We start from the raw sequence: 20,222 nt of genomic DNA, 5'->3' as shown, positions 1-20,222 counted from the left end.
TAAAACAGAAAACAATTATAGCAGTTCTAATACTGTTTTCAAATATATCCATGGTCTGTTAGTGGTTAGTTAGATAATAAATAATTAGAGGACTCAGTTTGTGAGGCCAAGTTGATTTCTGAGCGAACTAGTCAACAGTAATTAATCTGCTCTGTAGTTAGAAACTCTACCTCAAATGCTTTCTTTATTGACATTTATGTGACATGAAAATCAAGTGAGAAAATATGGATATAGCAGGAAATCCCAAAGCTAACATCACAGTAAAACCTTGGAGTATATGCCTCAGAGTATAAGATGCCATTACTCATCTTCATATGAAAAGGACAAGATGTGTCTATTTTAACATGTCATGCATTCTTAAAATAAATATGGATTTCTAAAATGAATGTAGGTGTATATTTGAGATTTGCTTTGTAAACATCCTAATTATTCCCATTCACTTGTTAAGGATGCTTTTAACAAAGCATTCAATATTGTAGAGATGAGAAAGCCCTCACTTGTCAAGTTCTGCTAGCAGAAGGATAAATTAGAAAATCTCTTGTCTCTGTACAATGTAAAGAATTTTCCGCAGGTTTTATAATAGCCTTACATCCATTTTTAAGTTGTGTTAAACTTCTCTGAAGAGTGATGGTGATACAGTTAAAAATAAAAAACAAAAAACCCCGCCTGGCTTGGAGTTCAAAGGACCTGTATTTAAATACTGGTTAAGCCACTTGTAGATAGTTTGGGCAACTCAATTAACCACTTTCAGCTTCAGTTTCCCCCTTTGTAAGGTAAGGACATTCATGATTGAGATAATATATACAAAAATACCAAGTGTGTAATGCCTAGTCCAAAGTAGGCAAGATGTAAATGATTTTTGGATTTGATTATAACTCATATGCCATGTTGAAAGACTAGTTGTCATTTTGCTTCAAAAATGTATGCTTTCACATCTTAAAATTTTGAAGCTAAGAGTTCTTTGAGAAAGATTTGTCTTTTCCCTGCTATGCTCAGGAAATGTTGAAAATCTTGATTGATCTGACAAGTTCAAGGTATGTTATGAGTGAGAGTTCAAGCAATTACTCCCACGCAAATAACAGATTACCTCGAGGAAAAACACTTTATACCTTCAAAATTCTGTCGAGTTGTTTAGTCAATCAAGTATGAATAAAAATAATATCAAAATAATGCTAGTCTGAACCCCAATTTGGAGTAAGAAGTATCAATGTGAACTCATAGGTTAACATTTCTTCTTAATACATATCCATATCAAAAGGAATCAACATAAATATAGGGTGTGGGTGTGTGTACACCGATAAGCATTCATACATATGTTTCTTCTGTTTGATGACAGCCCAGCTGCAGTGAGTACATTGAGGCCTTAGTCTTGGTTCTTGAATACCATTTCTCTGTAAAAGAAACCAGGGCTCCTTGGAAAAGTGGTTGATTCCCGGGATGGGACAGGAAAGTACAAGATGAGCCTGCTACATCTTCTGGTACCAAAAGATAAGGAAATATTTAAAATAAAAAGAAATTTTTAAAAGATGGGGGCATGTTGAAAGGATACAGGAGCCAACCTGAATTATCTCCTAGTGGCCAAAGCTGGAACTATTTAAGCATCAGAAGGTGTCTCAGATGGTCAAGAATCTGCCTGCCATGTGGGAGACCCAGGTTCGATCCCTGGATTGGGAAGATCCCCTGGAGAAGAGAATGGTAATCCACTCCAGTATTCTTGCCTGGAGAATTTCATGGACAGAGGAGCCTGGCAGGCTACAGTCCATGAGGTTGCAAAGAGTTGAACATGACTGAGCTATTAAACTTTCACTTTCTTCTTTCAGTATTGAATTATAATCCAAAGAATAAAATAAATACTTATGATAAACATAATATGACAGTGTTGGAAAAAATAAAGAAATTATCTAACCAATAAATAAAGGGGAAGAAGGGACAACTCTTGAAAAGTTGTAATTAATACTGTAGAAAGAACAGGAAATAAAAGCTTCCCATTAGACCACCACAGTGATCATTGCTACAGTCAAGATCTGCCAATGAGTGCTAAACTAATAGGTGAAAGTTTAAGGAGAAAAGGGTATATATAGTGCCAATGTATCTTCTCTAAATTATTTATTAATTTCAAAGAGAAAAATAATTTTATAATGGAGTAACCCAGCAGATACCACCTTAATCAAGAGATCAAGATTAACACCACCTGTAATTAAGGCGTAATACCCACTCCCCCTGATATGAGGCCCTGAGAAGAATACATCATTTCTGTGATGTTCTTCTCCAAAAGTAATCATCTTAATCTAATCATGAGAAAACACCTGGCAAACCCAGACTGAGAGACAGTCCACAAAATATGTGACCTGCCCTGGTCACAGTCAAGACAGACAAGGAAAGTCTGAGGAGATGTTGCAAATTAGAGAAGACCAAGCCTGGTGGACTACAGTCCATGGGCAGAGTCAGACACGACTTAGCAACTAAACAGCAACAAAGAAGTCATGACAACTAAGTGCAATGTGGAATCCTGCATTGAGACGGGACATTAGTGAAACCACTGGAGAAATCTTAATGAAGTCCATGTTTTAATTAACAGTGTTGCATCGGTGTTCTCCTTGGTTTTGATTATTTACAGTCATATGAAATCTTAATACTAGAGGAGGGAGTTGCGTGAAGGACAGAGGGAGTTCTTTCTTTTTTGTGGCCACTCTTCAGTAAATCTAAATTTATTTCAGAATTAAAAGTTAAATAATATCAAAATGAATCCATCATAACATGGCATACTTTCTATGACAGAGAAACAAGAGTCAAAAAAGGTGTCTGAGGAAATAGCAGCCATCTTTGAGGTATTCACTTGCAGATCGGAGCATCAGAGAACACATTAAACTAGGCATTAAACTAAAAGGAGGTTTCCTTTCCAGCAGGACAGGGGTTGGGTCTGGGTCTGGTTTAGAGAGGAATGCCCACATTACTGTTGATGCTTTTCAAAAGTCAGGTAATAATGTGGGGTCTTTGATTTTTCGCTATTGTTGGGAGACTATCTGTCTTTGTTTGTAGAATGGTTGACACATGTATGCACTCAGATGTTTGATGAAGGAAAGAATTTGATGTGCTGAAACATTAACCCATTCCATATGAATAAATAACGATAAAAAATCCTGCATAGCTCTACTGTTTCATATTTCATCCCTCTTGCTCACCCCTTATTTCACTATATGCCTTTAAGCAGAAAGCTGCAGACTGTGAACAAAGCAAGTTGTCCAGATTCCAGTAAGAAATAAAAAGACTTTTAAGTGTCTTCCCATTGCCACTTCTTAAACCTGATAATTATTAACTTGTTCAAAAAATAGCTACATATCACTGGGCCAGAGAAGGACATAAAGGTGGTTAACAGTGAATGTTCTGTAGTCAGATTTGGTTCCTCTTGCAAGTCTGCAGCTTAGTATAGTTTCTAGCAAGGTCCTTAACATCCTACCCTCACTTCCTCCTAGAATAAGGATACCTCATGGAGTTATTAAGAAGAAATCATCTTAGGAAAGCTTAGATCAGCTTCTGGCACTTTTAAAAGAGATGATGACAACATATTCATTCAGCAATCCTTCACTGAACGGCTGTCAATGTGCTGAGTCTGGGGTTACAGTCCCCCTTCTGCACTCTCAAGGAGTCTAGTCTGATAAGGAAGACAGATAAGTAAAACAGAAAGAATTGCTGTTCTTCCCTCGAATTGAGTAGCTTACTTAGCAGCTACTGTTTATTGAGCACCTGCTGTGTTTCGATAGCATACCTAAAGCATTATATATTATCTACTTTAAGTGTACATATCTACATATACTCATTATATATTGCTCATAATCACTTTGTGGAGCGTAGACATTGTCTCTATTTTGCAAGTGAGGAAACCAAGGCTCTGAGAAATCAAGTAATTTGCCCAAGATCACACAGCTAAGCGGAAAACCCAAGATTTGCCTGACTCCAAAGCCTTCCTTAACCCATAGATTGCATGATTACAAATAAAATATTTAATCCTTTGACAGCGTTATAGACAACATCTACCTAAATGCTATTATAATAATTCTAATGCACCTAATAGTGTTGCAGTGCTTCTTTGAATGTGCCTGCAGGCTCAAGTTCCTATTTTCTTCAGCTACCTACAGGAAATAGAGGTAACATCTGGGTAGTACCCCTCTTCTTCTAAGGTAGCAGGCGGCTTTCTTTGTCCCAGATGGGTACAGCCGAGGTTGAGTCTAGGCCACCATAGGCACCGTGGTGCTCTCCTAGTTTTTCTGTCTTCCTGCTAATGAAGCGTCCAGTGAGGGTGCTGAGAGGAGTGGCGTCCCAGCCAAGTCCCTCTTTACAGGAGTCGGGGCGGGATGTGGGGGGAAGGGTTTCAGATTGAAGGGATTGAGAATGGCTCTTTGAGACATTAAAATGTTACAGTGCTATTTGGAGAGTATCCTCAACTTACATGTGCTGAAACTCATCCTGTGATTATGGTTGAAAGGACAGCAATTATTGGACCTATTTCAGGATCTCCAAACACACATCCCAGAGCTTCTTGTGCTTCTCCATGTGACTGAAATTAACATATTCCTCTTTAGATATTGTTTGACCATCTTGTCTTTGGCTAGTTTGAGTGTAGTTTTTTAGAAAGTAAGAAACACCTGTCAATATGAACACACGGATTGTGATGGGGTGTAAATTGTTAGGTTTAGAGTGGGGCTGAGAGTCAGTTTGGGAAGCAAAGTGTAGGACTGAACTGCAGGCACGTGATGGAGGGCAGCGGTCTCATTGCCTTGCGTTTTTGGACACCAAGGATGGGCCACACCACTGTTCCTCCAGGTTTAGACACAGCATCCCTCTCCCTATGTGTACCATCTTTTCTCTTCTGAACTCTTAAGCTTCTCCATGGCTCTTTTTCTTTCTAGTATTTATTTGTTTCCTTATTTATTTGATTGTGCCAAGTCTCAGTTGAGGCATGTGGAATCTTCTGTCTTCACTGCAGCACACGGAGTCTTTCAGTTGCATCATGCAGAATCCAGTTCTCCGACCAGGGATTGAACCCAGGCCCCATGCACTGGGAGCCTGGAGTCTTAGCCATTGGACCACCAGGAAAGTCCCTCTCCACACCTTGTTTACCCTTCCAGTGTACTTTCTCAGGACCCATTTCTGTGAAGGGCAGTCATTGGTAATGATGGCTTCACTTACGGAGAAGGGAGCTGACACTTCACATCTCCTGTGCTCCAGGAATCAAGAATCTTGCATTCTTAATCTGATTTACTCCTCATAGCATCCTATCTGGGTAGGCAAATTATCCCCACACTTATAGGTACAGAAAGGAAGGTTCAGGGAAGTTAAATAACTTTAATTACTAGACAGCTACTGAAGCCGCATGCCCAGGAGCCTGTGCTCTGCAGTAAGAGAAAAGTAACCGCAGTGAGAAACCCAGGCACCGCAACTAAAGAGTAGACCCCCTCCCCACAACTAGAGAAAGCCCAAGCACAACATCAGAGATCCAGCACAGCCCAACGTAAAAATAAGTAGAGACATGCGCCATAGTCTCAAGGTGTGAGTAGAGCGTGAGTTTCTGTTAACTTGCTGGATCTGCACGGCAGCCTGCTGGCTACACATGTTTCTGTGTTACAGCTATGGGGCTGGAGGCTCAGGAAGACCGAGCCTGTGTTCCACAGTCAGTCTGGTGCAGGAGACTTGCTCCAGCCCCCTGGAGGCACCTCTGAAAGCTCACCCTCCATGCAGCGCAGACGCTGGCCAGAGGAGAGCCAGTTCTCATCACTGAGGCATGTCCCTCAGTCAGGAGTCTGTTGCAGCATAAAGACAGTATGGCTGTAACTTACAAAATAACAGTAGTTTGCTCCTCTGCTGAGAACATGAGGCTGTGTGAGGGCTTAGCACAAGGGCACACGCTTGCATCTACACCAGAGTGCTCACTGCGTTTGTCTCCCGTGGCAACTTTCACGTGTATTCAAGGCCTCTGAGTACAGTGCTTCCAGAGTGCATGCTACATATCAAAGCTGCAGATTCGGTATGACTGATATCATAAGGGGAAGGCCATTAACTGTTGAGAAGTATAATGCTACCACATTACGTAAATGAGTAAATAAGTGATAATGATGATAAGTGGCCTGTGGTCTAGCCGCAGAGCCATCACATGTTAATGAGCTATTCAGATGAGTATCTGTCTATTCAGGATGTGGGAGCCAACACTTCAGAGTTGTTACTTAGGAAACACTGTCCTCAGTTGCCTTAAAAGGTTCTCTTGCTACCTTGGAGTAATGGCTGTGAGAGCAGCCAGTCCCTTGGTTGTGTTTAGGTAAATATCTTAGAGTTTTACTCATTTGTTTCTTTCTTTAGAGACCGTATAAGCTCAAGAGCTCTTAATCATGGAGTCACTGAAATTCTAAAATTATCAAATTCAAGCTGGTTGTCCTTATCAGTGGAATTTTTCTTTTCAGCCTTAAAAATAAATGATTTGAAGTCTTTTTTTCCAGCCTCTCACTCATTCTCTTTGAGAAGAAAACTTAATTCATTAACACATTCATTCAAGAAATATTTATTGAATGCTTAATATTTGCTATTCATTGTGCTAAATGCTAAGGAAACATCACAAGTTACATGCCACCCCATGCTCAGAATGAATTAGTAGTGGTATTGTCAATACAGCATGTTATAAAATTAGTATGAGAAATTCAGTATAGTTTGAGAGTATAGATGAAAGTAACGTTTATTTCCATCCCACTAGATTTCGGTTTTGGAAATTTCTTTAAAAGTGGTGAACTGCTGGCAACGTGGTGTGGCAGCCCCCCTTATGCAGCCCCAGAAGTCTTTGAAGGGCAGCAGTATGAAGGACCACAGCTGGATATTTGGGTATTTCTTTGCTTTGCTGTGTTAAATGCATCTATCATGATAATACTGGGTACTCTGGCCCATTTTGAAGCTCTTGGTACCTAACACATAGATAGTAGTTCATGCTTTTCCTGTCCACTGGCCTGTAATTAGTCTGAGTAGAGATTCTAGGAAAGAATTTCTAGGGGAAGATGTTATCATCCTAATATCAGCAGTGATTTAAAGTTTAGTAATCAAAATGATTAAGTTTAGTTCTTTTGGTATTTATTATAGGATGCTTTATTGCAATAGTCAGCATTTCAGCTTTTTTTTTTTTTTTCTGAGACAGTAGTGAATTCAAACAGGAATTTTCAGTCCATATAATTTTAAGAGCTTGAGGATATTTTAGGAAAACAAAGCGCGTTCAAAGTTCTCAGTAGAAAAATGACAGCCTTATTTTCTTCCACAGAGCATGGGAGTGGTTCTTTACGTCCTTGTCTGTGGAGCTCTACCTTTTGATGGACCAACTCTTCCAATTTTGAGGCAGAGAGTTTTAGAAGGAAGATTCCGGATTCCATATTTCATGTCAGAAGGTAACAACCTGTTTATCTTAAAACTGTGCTTTACAGAATTTTTTCTCCAAATGAATGCCTCAAGAAAGGCTTCTCTTTTTCTAAGAGTTTGGGTGCCAAATAAAGTGACCGAGTCACTTTGAAAGCCATACAAATAAGCAACCCCCTCCACGTAGGTGAGAGAAATTCCAGCCTTCCTACTTGTAACTGGAACAGAAAGTGTCCCAGATTAAGAACAGTAAATCTTCCCATTTGCCCTCATCTGTGAGTGTCCTAGGTATTTATTTTAGCCTTTGAGAGGCACTTTGTAGATACAGATTTACAACCATGTCACTCTAAGTATGAAATGGATTTTTCCATATCTTCTGGTGGGAGGTTACAAAATTAAGCTTTTTATTTAAACTTAAAACCAACTAGCAAAACAACTGAATTAAGATGAAGTGCTATAGTCCCTTCCAGTGTTGTATTGAGTTGCTGCATAGGCAGCAGTTAAGTTCACTCAGTTTAGATTTTGTTATCATCCTCAACTTACCAGTTCCTAGTAACAGAAGTAATGTTCTAGTACTTAAGAAAGTGGATTTTGGAGCCAGACCACCTGGTTTAATCCTGAGTCCACCACTTACTGGCGGTCTGACCTTCGCAAGTTATATTTCTGTGCTTCAGTTCCCTCACTCTATAAAATGGAAATAACAATAGTTCCTAATGGGGTGTTGAGGTATTAATTAAATTCATCTGTATAGACCTCTTAGCGTGGTGAGCTTATGCAGGGTAGTAAAGAGGGTGCTACCAGCTCAGAGGATAAGCAAGTGCCCAGAATTGCAGCAGTGCAATTTACTTAGTGTCATCAGAAGTAACTGCTATTTCACCTACATTTATCTCAGCTGCACTGATATGGAGAATAACAACAGTCCCTTGGAGGGCTCTTGCCTCACACAACCTTAGTATATCAGCCTCAGAAGTGACCAGAAGGATCCATTACTATTTGCTTGTTCTAGGAAAAAGACTTTTTTTTTTCCTCTCTTTCTTTAGTGGAAATCTAAGTCTGTGTCTAGATATTTTCAATTGAGTAATTCAGTAGAAGGGTTTGTTTAGTACAGATTTGAATAGACCTACACCCCCCTGATTTTCTTAAGTATTCATTCACGGAGATGGTTAATTTAACGTGTCAGCACTCATGGTGTGAACTTGACGAATACAAATAGCCTTCAGGTTTTATTTACTCATTTGACCTTTTGCTTTCCAGTGGGCACTGTGGAGAATACAAAGATTATCACCACTGTACAAAGTCAAGAGTCAGGTAGATACGCCGAAGTGCAAGGAGAATCACATGACTTCTGTAACACTGTGTTTTCTGTAGATTGTGAGCACCTTATTCGAAGGATGTTGGTCCTGGACCCGGCCAAACGACTGACCATAGCACAAATCAAGGAGCATAAGTGGATGCTCGTGGAAGTTCCCGTTCAGAGGCCTGTTCTCTACCCACAAGGGCAAGAAAATGAGCCGTCCATCGGGGAGTTTAATGAGCAGGTTCTGCGATTAATGCACGGCCTTGGAATAGATCAACAGAAAACCGTTGAGGTAAAGGGACTGGAGATATGACTAAAGACATTTCAGGACTCGGTTGTATCAATACTTAGTAACTTAAAATTTCATTCTCATACTTGTCATCCTGGTCTTCTGGCCAAGCCAGCACCTCGGCGTGCAGTTCAGTGTTCCCTGGAGATTTCATCACACTCTATTTCTGTTTGCTTTTAATCAATATATAAATTCTTGCCTCTGCCCCATCGGCCAAAATATTCAAAAGGAAGCATTATGTATGTTTGAGGAAAGACAGTGATGGAAACTTGACAAATAAAAAGTAGAAAGTTTCTTCTAAGATGAAACATAAACTCTTATAGGTAATAAGCTAGTTTATATGGGACATAAGTGTGCAGATACAGAACAAGGCAAGAGCTGAACATGAAGGAAAAAGGGAAGACATCAGGTTTAGGAAAACCAGTGGGATTTAGTTGTGAGCTGAAGAAACTCAGAAGGCAACAACAGGTGGATTCCTGATTTGGAAGTTTTATGGGTCATAGATCTGAGAAGGTCATGAACCTGGGAAATTGCTCATGAGCTTTCTTTCTGTCCTTTAATAGTTGGCATATTCATAGGATATACATATTTTTAATACCTCCACAGCAGTCAAAAACCGTGTTTTTAAGAATGAAGCCTAACAAGAATTTGAAACGCGCCCCGGTGAAGACAGAGTCCTGTGGCCTGTGCCGCCTTTCCTTCGCTGCAGCCATAAGTGAAACCACACTGCGCTGCTTTGCGCATCACGTGCTCAGCGAGGCCTGTGTGTCCTTGCCGGTGACGGCGGCTGTGAGCACAGTTCCCTTGGCCTGTGATGTTTGCTGCCCGTGCTCTGCATGCGAGCGGCCCTGCACAGCACCTATGCAGCCTGTCACGTGGAACTAGAGGCCAAAGGAGCCTCTGTTTTTCTTTTCCATTAGCATCGTTGGAGAGCTGGCCAGCCAGGGATGTGAAAAATTGGGAAGCAACTTTATTTTCAAGGTTTCACGAGGGTGGGACTGCAAAAACAAGAGGAAAAAATTACCTAAGAATGGAGACACAGCGTCTCTCAACCTAGTGTCCAAATGTCATTCTCCAGCCCAAAATAATCACCAGAAATTTCCCCAAAGACTTTAATCATTGACTTCAGGGTTAGCAATGCTTGGGCTTGTGTCGAGGCTGTGGAATTAGAGCCTGTGGGCTCAGGTTGCTAACCAACCTTAGAGCCTAGTTACAGCCATGAGATGGGACCGCAGTGACAGCGCTGGGGAATGTCTGCATGAGACAGTGATGCCGTTTTCTCTGAATGCAGAAAAATAAATGGATCCAATTAATGTAAAAGGACCAGTCAAGTCATTCCGAGGTATCACCCTTTATACAATTAATGAAGTTATCTGTCTTCTATTCTGAATTCTGGAAGACCTTTCATTTTGAGTCATACTTTGCTTGTTACTCTTTTTTTTTTTTAAGAACACATGATATCTTCCCTCCCTTATTTATTTATTTATTTACTTATTTTAGCCAGATGCCTTGCATTCTGTTTTTTAATTAGTTTATTTTTTTATTGAAGGATAATTGCTTTACAGAATTTTGTTGTTTTCTGTCAAACCTCAACATGAATCAGCCATAGGTATACATATATTCCCTTATGTTTTTTATTTTATTGAAGATTAGTTGATTTATAATGTTGTGTTTTCCCCTCCTTTTTTAGAAAGGTGTAAATCACTGAATTGGTTTTTATGGTTCTCTGCCTTTGGCACTGGTTTTCTCTTGCAGGCTTTGCAGAACAAGAGCTATAACCACTTTGCTGCCATTTATTTCTTGTTGGTGGAGCGCCTGAAATCACACAGGAGCAGTTTTCCTGTGGAGCAGAGACTTGATGCCCGCCAGCGTCGGCCGAGCACCATCGCCGAACAAACAGTTGCCAAGGTAACAGCCTATTAGCCAATAGTCTTATCGGTGCGAATGCCTGGTCAGACGTTTGACACGTTTTCCGAGGTGTAGTACAAAGGGCTAGGATTTCATCCTCTCCACCTTGTTTCTCTGTAAAGTTTCTGTCTGTCATTTACTAGGTTCTCAAACATTTTCCCATCTTCCTATTTGTAAGGGTTTAATTTTATTTCAGACAGTTTTTTTTTCTTTAAGAGGCTTCTCTCTCTTTTTTAAAACCATTCATTTATGTTGAGAATTAATGTAACTAGTCTGTACATTCAATTTCACTTAATAAATTTTTATTGCAGATTTACTGTGAAAGCTTCACTTATTAGGCACTACAGGGAAGATGTATAAAACGTACCCTCAGGATGTATAAACGTGCCCTCAGAGTCATTACATTATAAAAGCAAAATAAGACAACATCATGACTAGCAATCCTTCAAAAATAATGAAAAGGCAAAATTTAGAAGATGCTATGAATGTCATCATTTTGAACGTGTGTAGATGTGTGATAGAGAGAACGTTTTTTAGAAAAAGGGCAAAGGGGAGAGAGATACATCTGATCGGGCAAGGCTTTGTGGGAGAGACGGCATTTAAGATAGAGCCTCACAGCTGTTCAGGAGAGGCAGTAGCTAGAGGCATTACACGTAGACAGAAGCAGTGTGAGCAGAAGTACTGGAGTGGGCCAGTGTAGACTTGTCCCGATTAATTCACTTGAATTGAAGAATAGGGAAATGAAAGAGTCGGAGTGGTTAAGTTGAAGCCATGCTGTGAAAGGATTGAATGCCAACGTACAGGACAGAGTTGTTGTTCAGTCACTCAGTCGTGTCCAACTCTTTGCGACCCCGTGGACTGCAGCACTCCAGGCTTTCTTGTCCTTCACCAACTCCCAGAGCTTGCTCAAACTCACATCCATTGAGTCAGTGATACCATCCAACCATCTCATCCTCTGTCGTCCCCTTCTCCTCCTGCCCTCAATCTTTCCCAGCATCAGGGTCTTTTCTAATGAGTCGGCTCTTCTCATCAGGTGGCCGAAGTATTTGGTGCTTCAGCTTCAGTTTACTAATAATTCAGGAAGAAATGAGGAACTGCTAAAGACTATTAAGCAAAAAAAGTGATAAAATTATATTGCACTTTAAGCTAAGCAATCTGCTAACATTGTGAAGGACAGACTGGATAGGGGAGAGAAGAAATTTGGAGCACGCTGTTAGATGATTATAGTTAATGAGAAATACTGAAGACCAAACTAACGTGATGCCAGTGGAAGTAGGCAGGAAGGGCGAGCATAAGGAGCACTCCCAGGTGGGCCCTGGCTGAACTCAGCCCTGGTCTGGAGAGGCAGCCCAGCATGGTGGTCTCTGGAGCACATCCCAGATTCTGCCATTTCCTAGTGTGCACCTTAGAAAAGTTACCTGAGGTCTTTCTGTGCCTCGGTTTCTCAAGCTTTAAAATGGGAATAACTATAAGATGCTGCGACATTTAAATTAGTAAATAATTGTTCAGCACATAGTAATAAATAATGTAGGGGAGGAAGGGACAAGGGGAGGTGGCTCCATTGTTGAGCCCAAGGCTGAGGGAGTCACAGTGGTGGCGACTCAGCTGATGGGGAAGAATGGACCTGGGTCCCCAGAGAGAGGCTGGCGCTCAGACTGGGAGAACTGGGAGATGGCCTATACAGATCATTCACACGATCTTTCAGGATTTCCATCGACTTCTGTGAGTACCGTGTTTAAAGTGGGAGTAAGAACAAAAGAGGTTTCACTTTGTATTTCTTGTTTGGCAGTCCTACAAAATTTATAGAATTATAATAGAATCTTGCATTGACTTCTCCAGAGTATGTGAAAAAGAAACCCAAGGAAATTGAAATCTTCTTGATTTTAATAGGCAAATGATATGCTTTGTTATACATACTTTAATAACTCAAATAATGTGAATATTGAGACTAACGTGAGTAAAATCATGTATCACCAAAGTTCCAGATATTTGGGTTGAAGTATCTCTGAGCACTTGTAATCCTTCAAAGTGGAGCAGTATTGCCTTCAAGATAGAGGCAGGGACAAAATGAGAATTCCAAATTTGGGGCAGCAATAGGGAAACGGAGGTGACCCTTCCCTCTTGAGAACGCTGCAGCAGGAAAATAAGAAACAGGGAAGCCCCACACTGAGCAGCTGCCCTCCCAGGCCTCTGTCCTTCTGAGATGCTACACAAGTGAGGGTTACATAAACGACCCCTCCGAGCACACGCATCTGTTATTGCACATGACTTCCTTTTCACAGCTAAATTTGACGCAAGTTCCTTCGATCTCAAGTTGTATTTCATTTGGCTTGAGGTTCAGATGTATTAGCATAGCTTCTTCTGTTTGATAATTACTTTTTATTACCGAGCACCCCATGAGTTCTTTTCATTGTATACATTGACCTAAATTATCATAGAAAGCTATTTCCTGTGACTTGAAATGTATCTAAAGAGTATGAGTCCTGTCTGAGTGCTGAGCAGCAGGCACTAGGTTGAAATTCTCCCTTTCCTATGAGACTGCGTTCTCATGTTTAGTGTTGAACTTGTTAAAAAATAGATTTCTCTGTTTTGGTGAATATAAATATGCTTAAAGTTTTGTAGAGCCTATCCCCTTGAATTCTTTGATGTTCTGCTCTCTTTTTAAAGAAGTGGCAGATCGCGTATTACTTGATGGAGTGATAGAAACCGTGGAGGTCACAGGATCCCATTGCAGAGGTCACTTGAGCGGTACAGTCAGGCAGAGCTTGGGCTCCATACCGAGCTGAGTGACGTCAGCAAGTCAGCATCTCTGAGCTCCAGTGTCCTTAACTATAGAATGAAAACAGCAGTACCTACTTACTTCACAAGTTTCCTACAAAGATGAACTTGGTTAATTGATTCCAGTGGTTCTGTTCAGATAGAACACTTATGTGCCAGACACAGTGCCAGCCCATCCTGGTTTCATAGGTGCCCAGAAAACAGTCTCTGTGAATTTATGGTGTAGTGATAAATAGCCCATGATTACTACTTAGAAAACAGTGAGATTCCCATTTTAGATGAATTGAGGGTACTTATATTTGCCACATATTATACAGGAAACATGACATCTAATTGACTGTTTAAAAACATGCCTTTTTATTTTGAATTCTCTCTACTAGTTTTCAGCCGTCCTTCAGGAGCACTAAAGATTTTTTCCCACAGGAGAAAGCATTTTCATTTTAATGGTGCTGGAAAGCATAAAATCAGAAAGAGATTCAAGATAATAAATATGCGATCTAAAAAGTCATTGCAGTTAGTGGACCTGGTCATTATTTATGACCACTCTTTTTAAAAATTTGTATTAAAGTATAATTGACTTACAATGTTTTGTTAATTTCTGCTATACAGAAAAGTGACTCAGTTATACACATATATTCCTTTCCATTGTGGTTTATCCTAGGATATTGAACCTAGTTCCCTTGTTATTTATCCATTCTGAATGTAAGAGTTTGCATCTACAGTCTGCACACTCCCAGCCCACCCCTCCTGCAAACCCCTCTCCTGTAATAACCACAAGTCTGTCCTGTGCATCTGAGCCTCTCTCCGTTTCCCAGATAGCTTCATTTGTGCCGTGTTTTAGATTCCACGTATAAGTGATGTCACACGGTGTTTGTCTTTCTCTTTCTAGCTTCCTTCACTTTATCATGATAATCTCCAGTTGCATCCACGTTGCTGCACATGGCGTTATTTCACTCTTTTTCTGGCTGAGTAGTATTCCACTGTGTGTATGTAACATCTTCTTTATCCAGCTGTCTGTCAGTGGACATTTAGAATGTCTCCATGTCTTGGCTGTTGTATGTGGTGCTGCTGTGAACATAGAGGTGTGTGTATCTTTTTGAATTTAGTTGTTTTTTTTTTTTTTCTTTTTTGGATATACACCCAGAAGTGGGATTGCGGGATCATATGGTAATACTATTTTTAGTTTTCTGAGGAACTTCCACACTGTTCTCCATAGTGGCTGCACCAGCTTACTCTCCCACCAATAGTATATGACGATTCCTTTTTCTCTGCACTCTCTCCAGCATTTATTTGTAGACTTTTTGTTTGTGTTAGTCACTCAGTCGTGTCCAACTCTGCAACGTTATGGACTGTAGCCCACCAGGCCCCTCTGTCCATGGGATTTCCAGGCAAGAATACTGGAGTGGGTTGCCATTTCCTTCTCCAAGGGATCGTCCTGATCCAGGGATCAAACCCTGGTCTCCTGCATTGCAGGCAGGCTCTTTACTGTCTGAGCCACCAGAGAAGACTTTTTAATGACAGCCAGTTCTGACCAGTGTGAAGTGGCATCTCCTTGTAGTTTTCATTTGCATTTCTCTAATAATTAATCTTTTCATGTGCCAATCGTGTTTATGGCCACTCTTGAAGAAACGGGTAATATCTGCTTGCTTGAGATATTAATCAACCATCTATTTATTATGATAGCATATTATTTAGTTCACTTCTTAGTGTTGGGCATGCTGTTTGAATACTTATACTATAACTTGTACCAAAAAGATTTATTTAATTCCATGATTCCAAGAATCCTAAAAAGCAGACCTCTAAATCTGTCATTGTATTTCCTATGAAGTGATTGTCACAATAAAATGTGTTACATTTCTGTCCTTACCAAGTTCACGGTAAGCTGTTGTAGTCCAGGTTGGATGTTTAAGTTGCCAAGAAAAATGTGCTATGCTTGACCTGGCCCAGCACAATCCTGCCATTTAAAAAGTCACAGCTAACAAGAGGCAGGAAGTGAGAAGAACACCCTATCCTAGTTGTCATGTTGGGGTCTCATTTCCAGCTCAGTGTCTATAGGTAATGCTTTGCCCTAATAAGAAGGAGCAGTCAAGTAAATTTAGGAAACAGAAATCAAAAGTTTAGCTTTATCCTTTGATTTAAAAGACAATGATAAGAACAGGGAGAATATATCAAATAGACTTTATTAGGAAGTTTAAATTTTACATTGTGGCTAAAACAGTTAATTTAGATTAGTAATGCTGGAAAGGGGGGAAAAAATGTTTAGTTTCAAAAGTGACCTGAGGAGCAGTGATAGAAGAAAAGCTATTTTTTTATCATGCTCAGAATGTATATAGTGCATTTTCTTTTTTTTTTTTAGCATCCATATAATACCAACACTTTACTATTGCTATATTTTATTCTTTATTTCATGCAGTATATCTAATGATGTTAATGTTGGAATATAAAGCATACTCTATATTCAAAGTATATTCAAGGATAAAGTATATTTCTAACATACTCCCCATTATTGAAAACCATCAGTCTGAAATTTTAACTGAGAACCGTTAGGTAGTATCTTAGAACAAAAGTGTATATTCATTTTGCAGTCTAATTCCTATATTAAATTGTGTCATCATCTGAGAATTTACAAAGAAGGAGAAAGGAGGAATCAACATTACTGAGTGAAGAATTTGACACGTTGCCTGTTACAATCCTAACTTCACTATGTGGTAGATATTATGCCCTTTTCAGGAGGTGAAGAAAATAAGATTAAAAGAGTTTAGGTAACTGATTAAGTTCACACAATTAGTAAGTGATGGAGCCAGAAATCAAACCCAGGTCTTGGGAAAGGAAAAGCTAGCACCATACCATTCTGTTCCTTTTCATTTGTTTGAATTTAAAACTCACCATCCTGTATCTCCTGGAGTGATAATGGCAGAAAAAATATAGGCCATTCCTCTGCCTTTTAGAAACTGGTATGATGATTGTTCCCTCCGATGTTTTGCAATGTCTGTTATGTTCAAAAGAGATCTAAGAAATTACTCTGCCAGTTTTAAAGAGATGGGGAGGAAAGGATTACCCAACAGTGTTATCTTCCCAGTCATTCCGTACCATTGTCATAAAGGAAAATCTCTTCTAAATGATTTTTCAAAGGAAGAGTTTGTAATACTTGTTTACTTAGAGGGTTTAATGGAGGAGACATGGAGAATGGACTTTCTAGAGTAGGCTGACTTTATGAACGTAACTTGCTCAGCAGTGAGCACCTCTGTTTCTGCTGGACAAACAGGCAGTGTTTAGTCTGCACCTCTCCTTCAGAGAAGGAAATTCCTGCCCCAGCCAAGTAGCTGCTGCTTCTCTCTTCTTCCTCTTCACACACATCCTTGCCAAGAAATACGTACCATCTCACCCCACACCCCACCAAAAAACAGAAAGATGCAGGTAGATAGCCCTTATTGCAATGTACTTTGTGTTCCAGTTAGTTGTGTGCGTATCTATCTCTAGTTCCATTTTGAGCTCCTGCTCCTTGAGACTGGGGCTGTTCTATGCTTCTTTGTATCTTTCCAGAGTAATATATTTAAGGATACGGATGATACATGTTTGTTGATTTGGAAAAAAAAGAACATCCTTACCTTCCTTGAAAAGAGTAGCTTTCTTGTCATAACTGTGAAACTTATGCACCTCGCCGTGGAACAGGAACGAACTTCCGTACAGCCTGTCTCAGAATGATGGCAGAGACTGCTTCAGACGGATACCTCTACCTGTACATACTTCATCACACCTTTTCTGGAGTTCCCAACAAATCACTGGTTATCCTTTCATTGCACCAGGAAGAATCGTCTTATCTCAAGGGATTTGTACATTTATGTATATATAGAGAGAGGATTAATGTTCCTGAACTTTCCATCCTTGCCCTATTTACAGGCACAGACTGTGGGGCTCCCAGTGACCGTGCATTCACCCAGCGTGCGAGCGATGCGATCTGCCCTTCTCCCGCAGGCATCCACCGTGGACACCTTCGCGTTTCCCGCGTCTGGCTGTCAGGCAGAGGCAGCGTTCATGGAGGAAGAGTGTGTCGACACTCCAAAGGTACGCACGTGTTTGAGAGACTCCGAGCTTGCAGGTTGGCTGGAGCCGGCAGCTGGGTCCGCAGACGTTGTACTTTGGCTTAGCTGAACTTTGTCATTTCTTCAAGGCACTCAGGAGTGTTGTTTTTGTGCGGAAGACCTGAGGAACGTGTCCAGGGAGGACCTCGGCCCCCTCTCCATCTTGTCTGCACCACGATTATGTAACTCGTCAGATCTCACGTGTACTTTTCAGAATCTTTCTTCCTTCTGTTTCCTTAACCAGTCTCTTCTCACAAGTTCTAGATCCCTCATAGGTTTTGAATTTTTTTAAGCCAACTGTAATTCTGAAAACAAAAATGTAACTATTGTGCTGACTTGGGCTTTGCCTGTTACTATGGCCCTTCCTCTGTATGCGCTGCAGCTACAAAATGATGAGCCTTTTTTGTTCAAACTAAATATCTCTTTGTGTCCAGTTTGAACATACCTAAAGGAGATAAGTTTATTCTGGTATGCTGTATAAAGTTGGCCTTTAGTATATGGACGATGATAGCTTCTCTCATTTCGTGGATGTTTGTTGCTGTTTAGTTGCTAAGTCATGTCCTGACTCCTTTGTGACCCCTTGGACTGTAGCCCGCCAGGCTTCTCTGTCCATGGAATTTCCCAGGCAAGAATAGTGGAGTGGGATGCCATTTCCTTCTCCAGGGGATCTACCCAACCCAGGGATCAAACCCTGGTCTCAGGCTTGGTAGATAGATTCTTTAGCACTGAGCCAGCTGGGAAGCCCAGTGGATATTTATTCCACTTCTTATTTGTTTTATATACTTAGCATCAAGTGATATACTGAAGATCACATTAATGGGCAGGTCTTAGAGCATGTTTAAAATAGACTCATTTCTTCTCTGGCTGTGTGAACTTGGACAAAATGACTGATTTCTTTGAACTTACATTCTCCCTTGTAAAACGAGGATACCAACTTTATGAGACTGTTATGAGGATTAATTTAGAGAATGTGTATGAGAGTCTAGGCAAATTGTAGATACTCAATAAATATTGGTTTCCTGTCTTTTAGCCTCATTAGGTAATAAAAAGATGACTCAGACATTAATTCTGCCTCAAAGCCTGTAGTCTAGCAGAAGAGACATGATGCATAACTAACAGCAGTGATGCCGAGAACTGAATAAATTGATACATAACTGGTCCCTTAGAGAGACAAAAATCAAAATGCTGCAAGACTAGGAGACAGTTCCAGTTTGATCAGTAATGTCTTTGGTTTAACTGTCAGAGCTGGGAATTAAGAGACAAAAATCAGGATAGATGGCAACGAGGGTGTGCTGGCTCTCTCAGCAGAGGGGAAATGTCAGGAAAGCCCCGTCCCTGCAGGTCAGAGCCGGAGCTCAGCATGGCTGAGGGAGCGGGCCTATGAAGGGGAGTCGTACAAAATAAAGACAAATAGCCTGCCTTGAATGGCAAAGCCAAGGGATAGACTCTCTCTAGTCTGAGGCTCTCAGCATGGGGACATGTTTCAGTGCTATCAGGAGAGTTTTTCTCAGATGGACTTCTCCAGGAAACAACTTCTGAAGATTTTTTGATAAGGAAGCACCATGATCCATGTTGTACTTCAGAAATAATCTAGGAAATGTCCATAGCCTACCTTGAGTGGGAGAGATTCTGGTGTCAAGGACAGTGGAAGGCTAGAGCATGTGTCAGGGGAGACTGATAAGAGACTGCGCTACATGGTGCCCGTGAAACTGGACAGGAGGCAATGGTATAAATGAGATTGCACAGATAAAACTGATAGACTGTTAGAAGTCCAAACCAAGGACAGCATTATGAGCCCTGCAGATCAGGAAGGTGAATGCCATTTTCAGAAACAGAGGTAGAGCTGATTCGGAGGTTAAGTAATGAGTTCAGCTAGAGCATAATCAAGGCAGCCTGAAGCTAGGCTGCTGGGTTCCCGACCACGAGGAGTTAGCGTCTGTGTCCCGGAGGACAAGGCCGCTTCCTGTGGACAGTCTGTTTCCTCTGCCTGCGGTTGCCTAGCATGTTCAGATCCTCATAAACTGCTGTTACATTCCCACCCGGAAATTTAGACATAAATTGGGACAACGTGATTCATTTATTTTTAAAATCTAATTCCCTTGAAAAAATTAAAATGCAGTGTGCTGAAAGCTTGGCTGTAAGGGCATCAGGCCCGAAACACAGATTGGGCACTGTCTGCCGTATTATATAGGGCAGGCTATTTTTAAAGCTTGTGATTGTTACCGTAACCAGGAAACAGACAGGAAATGAATGATTTTGTGAAAGATATAGACAGAAGCTAGATGGCATATTTGCATTTGTAGGAAGAGCAATGCCACGCTGGAACCGGCCACCCACACTGACAGGGCCACCCTGGCGCCCGGCCAGGCCGTAGCCTTCTGCTGTCTTATTCGTGGAGCATTTCAGCTATGTCAGCGGTGCTCTCTGTGCCTCTTGCGTCCCTAGCACCTCTCTCTCTGGGCCCATAAATAAGCGCACACGCAAA

At 40.8% G+C, this 20,222-nt stretch overlaps 1 protein-coding gene across 1 annotated transcript in view; it reads left to right on the top strand.

Annotated features, from left to right (window-relative positions):
- Positions 1-20,222, top strand: part of SIK2 (salt inducible kinase 2) — a 132,809-nt gene that overhangs the window by 97,975 nt on the left and 14,612 nt on the right. The window contains exons 5-9 of the mRNA XM_018059798.1: positions 6,740-6,864; positions 7,292-7,415; positions 8,752-8,972; positions 10,725-10,877; positions 17,556-17,720. Coding sequence (XP_017915287.1) covers positions 6,740-6,864; positions 7,292-7,415; positions 8,752-8,972; positions 10,725-10,877; positions 17,556-17,720 — 788 coding nt within the window. The remainder of the gene's footprint in view (positions 1-6,739; positions 6,865-7,291; positions 7,416-8,751; positions 8,973-10,724; positions 10,878-17,555; positions 17,721-20,222) is intronic.

Source organism: Capra hircus, chromosome 15, assembly GCF_001704415.2.
Source record: "Capra hircus breed San Clemente chromosome 15, ASM170441v1, whole genome shotgun sequence".
Lineage (NCBI taxonomy): Eukaryota > Metazoa > Chordata > Mammalia > Artiodactyla > Bovidae > Capra > Capra hircus.
Note: the sequence above shows the minus strand (reverse complement) of the source record. Positions and strands in the feature narration are given on the sequence as shown.